General features: G+C 39.6%; 3 protein-coding genes and 1 non-coding gene across 4 annotated transcripts; 2 read left to right on the forward strand and 2 right to left on the reverse strand.

The window, feature by feature from the left end:
* Window positions 1-526: 526 nt before the first annotated feature.
* LOC141822559 (U11 spliceosomal RNA) lies at window positions 527-654 on the forward strand. Its single transcript, XR_012601291.1, has one exon. It is a non-coding gene; the product is annotated as a U11 spliceosomal RNA (small nuclear RNA).
* Window positions 655-1,357: 703 nt separating this feature from the next.
* LOC141816261 (protein IQ-DOMAIN 33) lies at window positions 1,358-2,823 on the reverse strand. The gene is made up of 6 exons (XM_074704079.1): window positions 2,733-2,823; window positions 2,444-2,659; window positions 2,183-2,365; window positions 1,995-2,108; window positions 1,548-1,916; window positions 1,358-1,462 (listed from the first exon to the last, which is right to left on the reverse strand). Exons 1-6 carry the CDS (start codon window positions 2,805-2,807, stop codon window positions 1,358-1,360), a joined length of 1,062 nt encoding a protein of 353 aa, XP_074560180.1. The 5' UTR covers window positions 2,808-2,823.
* Window positions 2,824-4,825: 2,002 nt separating this feature from the next.
* Window positions 4,826-7,814, forward strand: LOC141822092 (uncharacterized). The gene is made up of 8 exons (XM_074709518.1): window positions 4,826-5,231; window positions 5,317-5,861; window positions 6,113-6,229; window positions 6,326-6,504; window positions 6,593-6,686; window positions 6,968-7,045; window positions 7,163-7,264; window positions 7,436-7,814. The coding sequence occupies exons 1-8, from the start codon at window positions 5,207-5,209 to the stop codon at window positions 7,565-7,567; spliced, it is 1,272 nt and encodes a 423-aa protein (XP_074565619.1). The 5' UTR covers window positions 4,826-5,206; the 3' UTR covers window positions 7,568-7,814.
* A 1,015-nt stretch (window positions 7,815-8,829) lies between these two features.
* LOC141821252 (fimbrin-3-like) lies at window positions 8,830-15,564 on the reverse strand. The gene is made up of 14 exons (XM_074708657.1): window positions 15,323-15,564; window positions 15,067-15,237; window positions 14,746-14,984; window positions 14,377-14,548; window positions 13,522-13,560; window positions 13,253-13,321; window positions 13,050-13,166; window positions 11,875-12,086; window positions 11,208-11,363; window positions 10,937-11,136; window positions 9,634-9,791; window positions 9,448-9,544; window positions 9,251-9,342; window positions 8,830-9,064 (listed from the first exon to the last, which is right to left on the reverse strand). Exons 1-14 carry the CDS (start codon window positions 15,407-15,409, stop codon window positions 8,831-8,833), a joined length of 2,043 nt encoding a protein of 680 aa, XP_074564758.1. The 5' UTR covers window positions 15,410-15,564; the 3' UTR covers window position 8,830.
* Window positions 15,565-16,089: the final 525 nt, after the last annotated feature.

The raw sequence follows: 16,089 nt of genomic DNA on the forward strand, positions 1-16,089 counted from the left end.
CACCTTGTATTGTGTTGATCAAGGTTTGCAACACCTTGTATTGTGTTGATCAAGGTTTGCAATTCCAATCTAACGATTGAGTATCTCACATGAGTACTGGTCGAGAGAATGATATGCATTCATTCCTCAATCACTCATGAACCTATCGAAACTAGTTGAATGGGCTGTAGTGAGCCTCGTTGCGTATTGAAACGCCTACACTACCAAAAACTTTCCATATTGCACTTCGTAGTCAAATTGATGGCCGAACCTATCGAAGCTTCCTGAAGGACTTCTGGGCGGGGTTAGCAGCGTCGATGGAGAGGGAGGCAACCGGACACGCGAGGCCGCCTGCGGAGGAGGAGGAGTGGTGGTTCTCCGCCGACGCACCGGAGCGTAGCGGGAGGACGAACGGCCCGGGCGAGCAGCTGCGCGCCTGCCAACAACACCACTTAGGAAGGCCAGATTTTAGTCCCACATCGGAAGCGAGGGAGAGGTGCTCCGAGCTGTGCGCTATAAATAAGGAGGAGATGGGTAGCGGAAAGATTAAAAGGGTCGGTTGGCTATGTATGCCACGCTCGTCTTTTAATTGATGAGTGCTGTATGGTTATCAAGACATATGGCCGACATAATTTGTGGAATCAAATGGGGTTGGCTCGCTCGGCCGACCCTACAATTTAATTTTCTAAAATTTTTAAAATAAATTGTATTTTTCTTTGCCGAATTAATTATTTGTAATATTTACTAGTATATTTTATCCATTTTAAATGGGTGGACTTTTCTTCTCTGTTTTTAAGTTTATCAAAATTGTGGGCAATGATAATGGTTTTTTTTTTTAATTTATTAAATTGGATAATGGTTTTTCTTTGCCGAATTAATTATTTGGAATATGTACTACTATTGTTATCCATTTTAAAACGGTGGACTTTTTCTTCTCTATTTTTAAGTACGGTTTTTTTAATTTATTAAATTGGATCTGTGACTCTCTTAATCATTGTTGTTAAGGATCATTAGTTGATGACTAACTAATAAACTAAAAGGGTTGTTAAGTATTGTTAGTAATAATGTTAGCATCAATTAACTACAAGTGATGTTAAGTAATGTTAGCTGACCAATCAATTGCAAATGATTTAGTAGATTAGGCCATAATAAATCAGATGAACTAAATTAGACAAAGAGATTGAAAGTAGAATTCTTGCTCAACTCTAAGAAAAAAAAAAAAAAGAGATAGAAGTACATTTTCTTAATTTCGTAAACAATATCTTAAAGAGAAGAAAGTGAGTGGCATCACTCATCGATAATTTAGTTACACGAAGAGTTGCCAGCCAAGGATAGTGATACACAAGTGTAGCTACTAAGCATGTCTTCAGAATGGTGTTCATTGGTAATCTGATGGAGGCTCAAAAGCATCTCTGCTCTTCGTTTTCCCTTTCTTGCCTGTCGTCTCACTTTCTACTTCTTCCTCATGCTCCCTTTTGCTCATCTACGAAGACAGTGAGGTAGATGCGTTTAAACTTCTATTTGATTTGTTCTATTCAGCTAGCAGTGGAAGCAAAAGACATGCTCACCTTGCTGCTCGAGTGAGGAGCACAGTGATTGCTTGCTGTTATTTTCCTTCTCGAGGCACTTCGTTTGCAGTTGGACTTCCTTCTGCTAGTTGGTTGACAGCCATTTCTGGGATTCTGAGAAGCTACGAAAGAAGATGCATCGAGGTTAACTGGTACATCGTTCGAGCCGCAGCTTTCCTTTTCCTCCACTGCCGCGTTGGATCTCTTTCTGACGACCATCGTCCTCTGTAGGCTCGAAACTTGACTGAATTCTGAAGCGTGTTCTTGCTGTCGCGTGGCCATCCATCTCTCTAGCCAGCTCCACCCCAAGTTCAGCTCGGTCGGGTTCGGCTTCGCTGATCTTCTTCTCTTCGTCATGCAAGTCCTCAGCTGCATTGAAGCTCAGCTTTCTTGTTTGTGATCATCTTTAATTATGCATCAAGCTCTTGAATCTGTTTCTGGACTTACCTGCTGGGAGAAGGCATAGGCGAGAGCTCTTTCTCGTCTGGTCGTCGCTTCGAGCTTGTTTTGGATTCTCAGTTTCGAGATGCTGCTGCTGAGAGTGCTGTCATCCCATTCTTCCTGCAAGAATTCAGCATGAAAAATAGCTTTATTTTTGGATTTCCAAGTGGAAATGGATTATTATTATGAATTACCTTTGGCTTGAACACTTGAGATCTAGCTCTTCGATGAGCATGGTTCTGCAGCGTGATGACACTCGCTTCATGAGCACACACAGAATCTCCCATTTGAACCTCGATCGATGTGTTCTCGAATGTTGTACAGTCCAGAGATCGGGCATCGCTCCCTTTGTCGTGCTGCTTGAATTGCTGCCTCGCCTGTAAACAGATCGACAAATGTTCAGTGACAATTAAACTTGAACAAAGCTCCTCCGCCTGGTGAATTCTGAACGCTACCAGGAACCCTCGAAAAGCCGCTTGGATGAGAATCGCAGCGCGTTCTCTGTCAGAAACATCTTCCAGTTGGACCTCTCGATGATCTCCATTATTCTCTTCGGAGCCTCTGCAAGAGGCCAAATCATCCTCCACCAGAACAGAGCTGAATTCTTCCCCGCAGAGGTAGAGTTTAATGGCGCTCCATTTGATCTTGTCGAGCACCATGCTCCTTTCATGCTGAGGAATATAATCGACCAAGAGTGAATTACAACTCAGAAAACAAGCAAGCAATCGCAATCGCAATCCAGACCTGGCACTTGGGCATGGCAGCAGAAGTGCGACTCCGCGAAAAGACTCGCTTGACGAGACCTCCAGACCTCCCCATTCTCCTCTCCAGATTTGCCTCACCTTCTTCTTCTTCTTCTTCTTCTCCTCCTCCTTTAGAAGCCAAGAACTGGAGCAGGTCTGAGCGATTAAATGCGCGGACGCTGGACCAGCTGCGTTGCGTCGATGCATGTGTTGGGTGAATTTACAAGGTGGAAGAGCTTTAGAGCTGGAGCTGGGCGTTTGTTAAAGCCACAAAGCGAAAGCAGAAATGGGTGCTTTTGATCTCTACACATGGCCTGCTTCCTGCAGCATTAACTGGTGCTGCTAGCTCCTTTGCTTCTTCTTGGGAGTAGGCATATCGCTTTTCACCTGCCCCTCCTCCTCCTCCTCCTCCTCAGCTCCCTCCCCTCCATTTGTCTACTACTCCATTAATTAATTCACGCTCTCAGCTCGATCGTATAGTAGTAGCCCAGCCTGCATGAATTGGTGTAACTGCGCTTGGATTTGTTTAGTTTGTGTGGATTATTAGTTCATGGATTTCGAGAGCAGTTGTCAGAGAGAGAGAGCGGTACACTTCATCGATCCATTTCATTTTCATGATTCTTCACGTGTGGATCGAAAACGAAAAGGAAACGCATTAAAAAGTGGGGTTGTGATAGACATGGACTCAAAGGCAAGAACTTTCTTAGTCTCGATTGATTTGTGATTTAAAAGTAACACAATTCTAAAACGGTAATATAGATTCGTGCCCCCGCGGTATAGCTGAGTTGGTTACGATGGAACAGACTTACAGAAGAGGACAAGAGTTCAAATTTCAATGAAGCCGAACAATACCTTCCTTCGTCGTGACCAACTGCAGTTTCTCAATTTATCTCCTCACATATGATCGTGAGGCTGACCGTGTAAAGTCGTTAGGGTGGCAAATTCTTTTTTTTTTTTTTTGTAGAAGAAAAGGGAATATGGATTCAAGGATGATACTAAAAAAAGCTATTACTATCGTAGATGGTCATCATGCCCAACTTGACTAGGATCTTTGGTGAAGCCTAATACCTATCAAGTAAGTAGGATTGTAAATGAGTCAAATTGGGTTAAAGTTTTATAGTATTCAAACTTATTTGATAAGATAACTGAGTTGAGTCTAAAATAATTGTTCAAGCTTGACTTGATTTCTTTTTATGAGTTTGAGTTTGGTTTAAGTTTGTCTTGAGTTTGATTCGTTAGTTGTTATAGAGTTCTCAGTTCAAACTTGTTTGATTATTTGAATTTTTTATATTTTAAATTTGTTTAGTTGGTTATTAAGTTTGATAATATAAACTTTTTATTTAAGATGTATCAAAGTTTTATTCATGAATATAATTCACATAAATATTAATAAGTTAAATATATATGTGTTCAAATTTGTTCGTTCAATTTAATGATCTATTTAAACTTGTTCATTTAATTAATTTATTTATAAACGTTCGATTTATTTATCGACCGAGTTGAAGCATAGGTCGATCTAGGCACGATCTATTTGACATCTCTACATGCATGTGAGATTAGAAAAAGTCATCCATCCGCAATCATTGAATGAACATGTTTAGGTGCTGAAATGGTCATGCAGCATGTTTTCTTTGTAAATATCAAATGCATAATTTAACCTACTATTCCTCTTTTCTCCACGTGTCTTAATTTTAAAATTCCAAATTTAAAAAATTTTGTGCTGTCCTTTTTCTTCTAATTTATAAGTTGCAACTAGCTAATGACTTACAAAATTAAAATTAATAGTTTAGTTTAATTATATATATAAATATATAAAAGAAAATGTGGCTTTACCTTGTGGAATGCCATCTTTGGCACCGTAATATTTAGCCAAGCTCAGATTTCTTTAGCAGAATCTAATTGTGGACCAACGACAGCATGCGGACAAATTTACCCTTCTTCACAAAAGTCAAACATCGCTGTTGGAATGAGGACAAGGGGCAATCTTGTCATTCCACCTACAGTTGACATGACATGGATCTGGAAATGATCCAAACTTAGATTATCCTCGAAAGATCTCCAACAACCCGCTTCATCGACATGGGACGCGGTCGCAATATCATCCTCCCACTCCTCTTCTCATTGCTCGCCGGCCATAATCCTCTCCTCTCCTGCCCTCTTCCTCTTCCTCTCCTTCTCATTCCATTGGAAGATCCGCCATCGAAATCCAACCTTTTTCGCGAAAAGATGGAGTTTGTCGCCTCCCATGGCTTCTCTCGGACCTGGTAATCAATCCAGAAAGAGGCGCTTTGTCCTGTCGAAGTTGTTGGTGGGGAAGATTTCGATTTGGGCGGTTTCTTCTCGTAAAGCTTCGATCTTTGAGCACCTGATAGTCCGTTTCTACCAATCCGAGCTTCAAATTTCCACATTGCTGATTTTATGGTGATCTCCGGAGGCGAATTGTGAAAAGCCCCAACTTTTCTTCGTCGCTTAAAGATGTACCGATCCTTTTTGTCTCCAGGTATTTATTCTACATTTGTTGTTGTTTCGAGCAAATGCTTCTTGGTTCTTGATCCAAAAAAGCGAACTTTCTTTGGATTTCGAAGGCATTCGGTACCAATTTCTGGAGGACAGCGAAGGCGGGACGTTTGCGACGCCGCCGGGGAGGTCGTATTGGATAACCACCGTCGCGAACCCTAATCCTAGATCCACCGCTCCCGTCTCGATCACCCCTTCGATTCAGGAAACCACCTTTCCCGCTAAATTCGAGGACTTGTACGGGTTCACCGTGGAGGGGAACATCGACGACGTAAATGTGCTTAACGAGGTGAGGGAGAGGGTGCGGCGGCAGGGTAGGGTTTGGTGGGAACTGGAGGCGAGCAAGGGGGTGAATTGGTACCTGCAGCAGCCGCAGGTTTCCTGGAACGGAGACGGCATTAGGGTTTCCTCTCTGAAGCTCTCCAAGCTCACCAACACCTTCATGTTGAACAAGCTCGTCAGAAAGGGGATACCGCCGGTGCTGCGGCCGAAGGTGTGGCTTTCTGTGTCTGGCGCGGCAAAGAAGCGATCCACCGTGCCGGAGAGCTATTACGATGAACTGATAAGCGCAACACAAGGGAAGGTCACGCCTGCCATGCGACAAATCGATCATGTGAGTTCTTGAATCTCATTGATTGAAGAATTTGTATGTTGCATAAAATTCAGAGGAAAACAACTGATAGTCTAAATGGAAATGGTTCTTTGATCAGTATAATAATTCACTACCATGATAATCTGTCGTACCCATTGTGTTCAATCAAGGAAGAAGTATTTAGATAATTCTTTCATTTGCAATTGGATGAAGACTTTGTGAGGTAAATTTGTGGTTATACTAATTTGATCAATTCTTTGGAATATATGCAGGATCTTCCACGGACGTTTCCATCTCATCCATGGTTGAACAGCCCCGAAGGTCAGGCATCTCTTCGGCGGGTGCTTGTCGGGTATTCATTTAGAGATTCAGATGTTGGTTATTGCCAGGTAAGTGGAATTTAGTTTTTCACTTACACTTAAAAATAGTGCTTTGCATGAACCTAGCTATCCATGATATTGAAAATTTTGAACCACACTGTGTAGGGTCTAAATTATGTAGCTGCTTTGCTGCTGCTTGTAATGAAAACCGAAGAAGATGCCTTTTGGATGCTTGCAGTCCTTCTGGAAAATGTTCTGGTTAGTGACTGCTACACCGATAACCTTTCGGGATGCCATGTGGAGCAAAGGGTTTTCAGAGATCTCCTTGCCAAAAAGTGCCCTAGGTCCATTTTTATTCCTTTTCACCTCCTTTTCACCAAGTTTTTGAATGCTACAAACTTAATATGTGGGTTAACTTTGTTTAAACTACAGGATAGCTGCTCATTTGGAAGCTATGGGATTTGATGTCACTATTGTTGCCACAGAATGGTTCCTATGCCTCTTCGCAAAAAGCTTGCCTTCTGAGGTAAAGTGAATTTCGAGGAAATATTCTACTTTATTCAGATATGAGTCCGATCTAGTTGTAATTTATGTTAATTTGGTGGAAGCATATCCACTGAAGTCATTTGCTTTCAATTCGTAATCTTAAATTTATCGTCATACATTCTAGCTTGGTAAACACCAATAAGCCGATGATCTCATGTTAGATGTAACACCGAAATGCTGGAGATTCTTTTATCTGGAATTACATCTTGTTGTTTTCTTATTAACTGTCTTCAAAGACTAATTTATAAGTAGTATTTTCAGACAACTTTGCGGGTCTGGGATGTGCTCTTCAACGAGGGAGCTAAGGTCCTTTTCCATGTCGCCTTGGCCATCTTTAAGGTACCAACTTTTATGTATCAAATGCTACAAAATGATTCCAGCAAAAGAGCATCAAAAGAAGTGTATAATTGTGCATCAATCACAGACTTGCTTAAGACTATTTCAATGTAATTGCAGATGAATGAAGAAGTAATATTGAATGCTCAACAAATCGGAGAGGTTATTCATATTCTACAAAGAACCATCCATCACATGTATGACCCTGATGAGTTGCTGAGGGTAAGATAAGAATAACTCTGTTCATGCTACATAAGTTGTCTAAATTCCATGATTGAGAGAGAGAGATACAACTCGAAATTCATTTTCGTTTAGAATTAACCTAAGAATGCAATCATCAATCTACCAGTTGAACACTGACCATTACATCTTTACCTGTTTTTCCGTAAATAGGTAGCTTTTGACAAAATTGGGTCTATGACTAGCAACACCATCACAAAGGAAAGGAAGAAACAAGAGCCGGCGGTCATGGCTGAGCTTGACCAGAGACTGCGACGGCTCAATTCGTTGAAGACAAATGAGTGATCACCCATTGGCAACTTACTTTTCATGAATGTTGATGTGGCTGGTCAATGCTACTCCGGAGATGGTGCAAGGTTTCATCCCTATGTGCAAAGACCAAAAGTATTGAAATGTCAATTGAGTTTGTCACTTGTAGCTGAAAGGTGTAAAATTTGTTCTCCACTGTGAATCCAAGGAAATGAACTTCTCACATATGTTGGTGTTCTGTGACAGACAAATAGAAGTTATAATTTACGGAAATTTTGTTATAAATATCTAACCTTGCTAAAGAGAAAGAAAGTCCAGAAATTTGGATCTCATTACTGTAATTTTAACTTGTGATATGTACCATCAAGGTACCTGAGTTTGTTGAGATGCTCTAAATAGGTCCTTCCCTTCAAGGATTTTTCAAGGCTCTTGATTTTATGGATATCGAGTATTATCTCATCAGCTCAGCGCAACAACTATCGACAATCAAGTAGACTAATGGTTCAGATGTCGAAAAGGTTTATGTATCCCTTTTCTTTTCATTCTTTTGACAGATGCTCTACTAGAGGATGTAACTAGAGACCTGAACTAAGCAGATGGTTTGTAGCATTCTGGATGAGTTCTATCGTAACGGTCTGGCGATGGTCTTGCATTCTAGTAATTCGATTTACAGTTTCATTTCTCATAGAGGAATGCTAAGGTTGGATGATGTTTGTTTCATTCTTCATCTTTGTTAGGAGCCTTTTCGGCCAACCTTTGGATGGATAGAGATGGCTAGCTCTCCCTCCAGTAGACAGTTGCAGATCATGTATTCGCTTAAACTTGGATGCATTCTCTTTAGTTGGTATGGTGTTGCATCATCTTCGAGTCCCCAACTTTAGATGGCTAGATGAGTTTGTTAACAATTGTGGAGATTGAAATGCACAAGAGTTGTTTTATATCTTGCAAACAATGCCGGTCGAGTTCTTATAGTCTTCAAAGGAGAAAAAAGTTCAAGTTCATTGAACCCAAAACAAAACAAAGAAGATATTGAAGATATGCCCAGCAAGATCAATACATCTGACAAGCAAGATCAATATGTTTGACAGGATCACACTTAAGACGGATTACAAGAATTTCATCAGATAAAATATACACCCTTCCAAAGAGAATCGTCTGGTAAATATGCACATATATGAACACAGTGCAACGAACGCAATATTTGAAAGAAAAAAAAATAGTAGTTCATGCATGCCTCGATCGTTCATCGGCTTCTCTGAACTTTCTTAATTTGGCTTCATGCAGGTGCACCTTTGCCGTTCAACCATCTTCTACGTCTGAACTTGCCGAAGAACCATCCTCCGATGTGATGGTCGATATGATACTCGTGGCAAAACTCCCACCTTCTCCATCAGATGCTGAGATGCCATCATCTGGAAACATTTCAGATGGAGCTTTGTGAGAGGATGAATCGTCATCCGAGTTCTCCAGCAGTTGGATCAAGCTCCAATACATGATGGCGGCTGTGAGGACGAGGGTCATCTTTGGATTTACCTGGAGAACCAAAGATGCTAGCCATGTTAGAGAATACAAGTTAAACGACTTAAACAAAAAGGTGTTCAAAGACAAATAGTTGGTGTATTTTTATCAAACGAAAAATATCATCTTGTAGCTTCAAAGTGGAGCTCAACGACAGAATAAACTTTTATTAACTGTTTGGGATGTTCATAGTGATATTACCTCCATGATATCTTCAGGCAATAAAAAGATGGAGCATCCAAGCTTTCTTGCAACACTTATTATGTATGTAGCATTCAGGCGCTTCTCATCGTCTGCAAACAAATGACAAGAGAAACAAAAGTGTTTCACTTGTCTACACTTAGAAAAGGAATGATTGTCAAGAGGAACAAAATGAACACAAACAGACAATTGCATACCACTGTCACCCCTCTTAACAAGATTCCAGTTGACAACCCGCGGCTCCACAGAACTTAAAAGTTCCAGGAAAAACATGCCATTTGCAAGGCTGGGATCCTGCCAGACTCAGGGAAAAGCAAGCTAAGAGACCTTATGATGAAAGCCATTAGGGTATGATGTTCTACAATCTGAAGAATATGTTAAACCTTGAAACTCTGCATTTGAGACCGTCTTCCAACGCTCCTCACTTTGGTGTTTGCCCATTTCAGGATATCAGCGTCTTTGATTTCTCTTCCTTGAGATTGAGATCTCAAGTTCTTGAGTAGTTGCAATATATCAAATCTCATCAACTGCCACATAAAAGCTATAACAAAAGGAATAATGAAGGAAAATCAGGTTCATGAGCAAATAATTCTAATAACATCACACTAAAAAAATGTCATCATAGCATTCTGATCAAATAGATCAACTCATGCCAAAAAACTAATCCCCTCTACCAAGGGTTTGCAATAGGTGTTCAATGAATTTTGTTTAGGATACAATGCTATCATTTACTCTTTTGCAACCTGTTAGTGGACTAGTCGCCTGGATGGCAGCCAGGCAGAGAAACTTCCTACCTGGCAATTTTTCATGTGTGACACTGTTAACTCCACTTTTTCTAACATATAACTTGATGGGTACATTTATATCTAAAATCCCAAACTCCCTCCAACTAGACGTGGGATTAAAATTCCTACATAAGTTTCCGATAAGCTCCAATTGCTCTCTTCTTCTTCTTCCTTCTCAGTGTTTTGACAACTTTTTGGAAAACCATTTTATGGAGAAGGCTACACATAACTGTGTAATCTTATCCAACAAAAAAACTCTGATAATGTCAAGCCTATAAAGTGGTGATAAAACAAAGAATACTTGAAGATTTGTAGGGTTTAGTTTCCCAACAAGATTTTGGATCATTAGTCGTGAGGAGCACTCTGAAAGAATTCGCACTGCATGTCTTTTTTATGAATATATGATATTTTTCTTCAGTGACAAAAATCAGTAAATTAAGCAGATGAACTGTCATGATGAAGCATATCAAATGAAGCAAAACAAGAATGAATGACTCAGTAACATTTGTCCTAGAGCTTCTGCTCAACAATAGAATTATGACTCTATTGACCCCTACAAGAAGAAAGTTGGCATGGAATGACTGCAATGATAAAAATGTAAAAATACAACAAAAATCAGGAAACCCTAATGGTCAGAAAGCTTCAAAGAACAGATTGCCAAAAATAATTAAAAATTAAAATTACAATGTTTAGATGATTTGATTTCATCAGAAGACAGATCTCTAGTAGAGACTTCAATAACCAAGTTAGAAAGCGTATATTTCTTAGGACTAAGCTTAGCATGTAAAAGTTCATACAGAAGCCAAAAAGAAGAGGCAAGACTGATGCTGTAGCAGATTTAGATTGAAACTGAATTGAAGATAATGTCATCAAACTGTCTCATCACAAGAAGCCTACTCACCTAGAATTAGTTTTTTATTTCCTTGAACAAAGTCATGGCCCTCGACATTTACGAGGGAAAATCTCAGTTGTTCACCAATCTGTATTACTTGATTGCAATTTTCCACTTTTCTAAAAGGCATCTTGATGGGTGGCTTTGTCGCCTGCTTCCAGTTCACTGACCCAGGATAGACCCTGTCAAGAACTTCCAGAAGAACCCACCTGGAGAGTCAAAATTTAGCAAAGAACAACACCGAAACGAAATGTCATTTCACATAAAGTTAGATGCTTACCCATTTCTAACATCTTCAAAAACATTGTTAACAAAGGTAGGTATTCCAAGACTATTGATCCACAGCCTGAAAACTCTTTCTTCTCTAGACACTTGCACATCATCCGGCATCATTTCAGCGAATGAAATCTTCTTGCTGTCTATTGACAGACCATTCCTGCATGGCACAATCACAGGATTATTACCTTCAGGTAATGCAGGAGTTAGTGGCTAAGAGAAATTAAAAAGGCAATGGAAGCATGCAAGTTAATCAAGGGAAATCATTAAATGAAATCACAAGGGTCCACCATTTTTTCTTTTTTATTTATTTTTGAAACCATACTTGTGATGTGCATCTTCCTCATGGCTAGACATCACGAAATTCAAGTTAAAAGCTTAGCACATCCTGTCAAATTTTAGCAGCTTCCATAGTGACATAGACTCGCCAAGTAATACAGTTGAATGGTTATATTATCTGAGAAACCAAAACTTCCTTAAAATAACATAGGAGATAAATTTCCATTTTACAAAAAAAAAGAAGAAATTTTTAATATTGTTGTTACACCATAGAAAATAAGTGCAAGGTAACACTAAGTAAAAACAAAGTTAAATTTATCCAGAAAGGTTGAGATTTCAGATTAAAAGAAGTGCATGCAAAAAAACAAGATAACTGATTTATAAATTCATACCTATAATGAAATATCTGTGCAACAAACCCAAGATTGAGATTAGAGATGCCTTCTAGAATATCCTCAAATGTCAAGTATCTTTTGCATCCAATTTTGTCCGCATGCTCAAGCACCATTTTAGCCCTTTCTGCTGGATCAGTGACATCTAGTGTTGCAGGGTTACAATGCTCAGGTGCAAGAACATTAAGCAGATATACGTAAGCCACTGCATCCTAGTAATGATTCCAAGTGCAAGTTCAGTTACTGCACATTTCACCTTACAGTATTTGGAAATCAACTTGTGGTCTTCTCAAACACAATGAATTTTGCATCAAGAAAAGGTATACTTGGACTGAACTTGCTCAAAATTTCAGTTAAAGTATTTCATAGACATCCATGTTTGTTTGATAAAATAACTCATAATTTACCCTCATAACAAAATTGGCAGGAAGGTAGCATGAATTGCAAGTTAACTGGTATTACTGAACTTTTTAACAAGTTCTGCTTTTGTCCCTGATAGGAGCTGTGTAAAATTATCCACGCAATTACACATGGTACATATAGGTGTATATATAAGCATAAATTAGCCTCAAACTATAACAACTCTGGAAGGACACTACCTTAACAATGACTGCATTCTCCTTCAGAAAATATGCAATGTGTTAGCTATTAAGTGAGCAGGCATGTGCGGAAGACTATTGGGAGGGGCATCCTGAGAAGTTGGATTTGTTGTATTAGGGTGCAAGCAGAGAGGAACTATTGGCAATGCAGGAATTAAAATGGAAGATGGTTATGTCCTAGTTGTGTTTTGACTTGGAGTTGATATAAATCAGCTGGCAAAGTGGCAGATGAATACCACTTTGTTGCCTTATTGCAGGAAAAGGTTTAGCTTTATTACGTAAAATCTACCCTCATAAGAAACATTCAAGATAAGCCTTGTTTTGAATTACAGTTGGATTGGATTATGCATTAGCAGTATGGCAGACGATGCATTCAGTTCAAGGAACAATAGAAATCTGAAATATCTGAGATGTGAGAATTACTTTTAATAGGCTACAGGCAGAAAACAAAAACACAGCTAGAATAGAATAGTGAATGTCAATCTCATTATATCAATACAGCATGAACTACTTCGTTTTGAAGTAGAAACATGAACTCAGGACTATATCTGCTATTTTATTTACCAAGCATAATACCTTCAGATCCGAAGAAAAATTTGTTATAGTTTTTGTGTATCCTCCTCTCTTGAGGTGAAAATTCATCCATTTGAGCAGCATTTTTTCTGGTGATAAATTTAAGAGTTCCTCCACATCCTGTGTCAGACGAAGATATCAATAAAGCAATGTTACCCTTTGCAATAAATCAGCAAACAAGCTAATCAACACCAAGAAGGGCATACCTGGTTCTCATCTACTAACTCCAGAAGTTCAGGTGTCTTCTTCAGGGTAAGATCTGCTAATAGTTGTATCTGAGAAGAGATCCACGTAACAAATTAAGTATGCATAGCCTGTGCATATAGAAACCAGTGCCTGAACCTGATAAAATTAATATTACCTGAAGAACACAGGTGGCAAATGGATCAAAGCATCGACATAGAGGTCTCAATTTTTTTTGGCTCTAATCTAATTGCAAATGGTAAAGAAGAATAAAGAGGGATCAAGAAACTACCTTTATGATCTGCGATATCAAAGCAAGCACAAGATGAGGCTGCATTGGAAAAATTAGTATGTCAGAAAATTCAATTAGTTTTGCAAAATAGATCAAAATCAAGTTAAAAGTAAGAGGGACATGAATGTATGGGGAGCTTTATACTTGACGAAGGGTACTCATTTTGCATTTTTCTTTTGAAAAATTAATAAGATTGAACCTAACAATTACAAATTTCTAATGAGGATAGACTAGCACAATTACATCTTTTTTTGCATTATGTATAAACTCTCTTGCCTTTGTGCAAAAAGAAAGGTTAAGATTCAAAGCATTTTTTTTCATTTGGTCTACAGAAAGCAGTAGTTCTTTTTTCTCAAGACTATAAAAGCTAGAGTAAGTTATTTTTCTTGTGACCTCTTCGAAAACACAAAGTGAAGCTTTTGTCTTTAACTTCACTAGAGAAACAAATTTCTGTAGTGTATAACTTAGCATTTCTCTGTTAGATGGCCAGGTCAGAAATCTCAATCATGTTTCTCTGCAGCATACCATAAAGTGAGTATGCATGATTCAAAATATGAATCTAATGCAATTACATTGATAGGGAGAGGATCGAAGACCAATATTTATGTACCTTACGAGTCTACATGGAATACATGTGTGAATTATTTATATACTATAACAAAGAATGATTCAAGTTATAACTAAAATTATGATCGTGTGTCAGCACAACTACTAGTCCATGGTTCCTATAGAAAGGGATTTCCACAAAACCTTAAAGATGATATGTTCCAATTTTAAGCATTCCTTGTTTTCCTAATTGATAAACGAAAAAGAACAATACTATAACTTGATTTAACCAGAAAGAATCTGACATACCCTCCCTTCAATAAGGTCTTGTGTGCCAATGTTAACGACTGTGCATCCAATTGCTTTTGCAGAGTTTAAGCAGAGAGTATGGTTTTCATTCCTCTCCCATGGGTTCAGCACTCGTTTTGTGTTGATTGCCCTTTCATCTATTGTACCCGGAACAGCCGCATTGATTAATTTACTAACCAAAATCAACAAAAAAACATCAATAGATATATACATATATTTAAAAAAGTAGGAACTCCAATTCAACATTTAGTGATTGTCCTAAATACAGTGCAATGTAGGAAAAATTCATATGAAAATAGGTCACTCATAGCCCAAGACCCAGACTCAAATCTTTCAATAATACAATAGCCTAAAATGGCTACAGCTCACCAAAGAAGGACGCCATCTTTCGCCAAGTCAAACAAATCATTCGAAGCTGGATCAAGTGGCAAATAGTTCTTCAAAAACGGGTCATCTCCAAGATAACCATTAATATGTGCTACAGCAAAAGCTTGCTCAGATTCTATGATGGTGTGACGAAGTGTAGTGGTACTGTCCTTCAAGAACGATGAGGAAGTCTTCACGCTGCCGTCTTTGTTGGAAGCCCGCGCTTGCAATTCCAAATAAGTCTGCGCAATGAAAGAATGCCATTCAGGTAAACAAATGCCAAAGTAAGACGCAAGATACACGATTGCAGCCAACAGAGTGTACCCGCAAGAATGCCTCGAAGTCCAACTCATGGTTTTCATCTAGATCGGAAGCTTTCAGGATTTCAGATATCTCTTCCACCGTAAAAGCACCACGGAGAGCCTTCAACTTGGCCAAAACAGGCGGCAAATTTGCAGCTGTGACATGCCCCGAATCCTTCTTTGCTGAAAGGTACTAGACGATCCCAGATCCAAGACTCATTGCTAAGAAACGACATTTTCGCTATGGAAAAAATGGGAACTGGGTTCAAAATGCTTACTTTGGATTTAAGGCCTCGTAGCTCGACCTGGGTGAATTGGCTCTGAAGCCCGGCATCGGAAACGATAACGCCGACGTAGCCCGACATCTCCTCCTCCTTAAATCGCGATTACTCAATTGGCAATGGTACAAAGTTCTTCACTTTAAATTACCAAACGATCAATTTCCACATCGAATCCTACACAACTGTAAATCTGCAAACTTTCTCTCGCTTGAGCGAAGAAATCTCAGACAATCAACGCGAAAGAACAGGGAATTAGGGATTTCCGAGCGGCTGGGGTTCAATGAGGCTGCCTATGCTCCGCCACTGGCAACATTGCTCGGCATCGGATTCAAGTTCTTTCTTTTTTCTCTCTCCCTCTCGGCTCCTGTTAAATTTCCCTCTTTCGCCAAGATTGGGGATCTGTGGACCGGCGTGGCCGATGGCGGAGGAGGAGGAGATGGAAAGTGACCTCCTCGTTGGAATCTGGCGCCGAGGGGAGGAGATGGAGACAATTAAGGAGATCATGGAGGAGGCTTGCGTTGTTGGTTTGTGGTGGTGGAAAGAGAACGAACGATGGTGCTGCGCTGTGGTTGCGTGGTGCCGCGCATTCGGATGCCGTCAGTTTAACGCGCCGAGGACGAAGCGGCGCCTCCTCCTCTTCGCTGCCACGCGTCCGTCTGCGAGCTTGCACACGTATACAAAATGATGAATCATGATTCCTAAATCGAAACGTGGCAATTTTTGTCTCTTTATTAATTTATTATTAAAATAAAGGGATATTTTGT

Source organism: Curcuma longa, chromosome 2 (genome assembly GCF_044706935.1).
Source record: "Curcuma longa cultivar G26 ecotype Majalengka, Jawa Barat chromosome 2, ITB_CL_G26_1.1, whole genome shotgun sequence".
NCBI classification, from domain to species: domain Eukaryota; kingdom Viridiplantae; phylum Streptophyta; class Magnoliopsida; order Zingiberales; family Zingiberaceae; genus Curcuma; species Curcuma longa.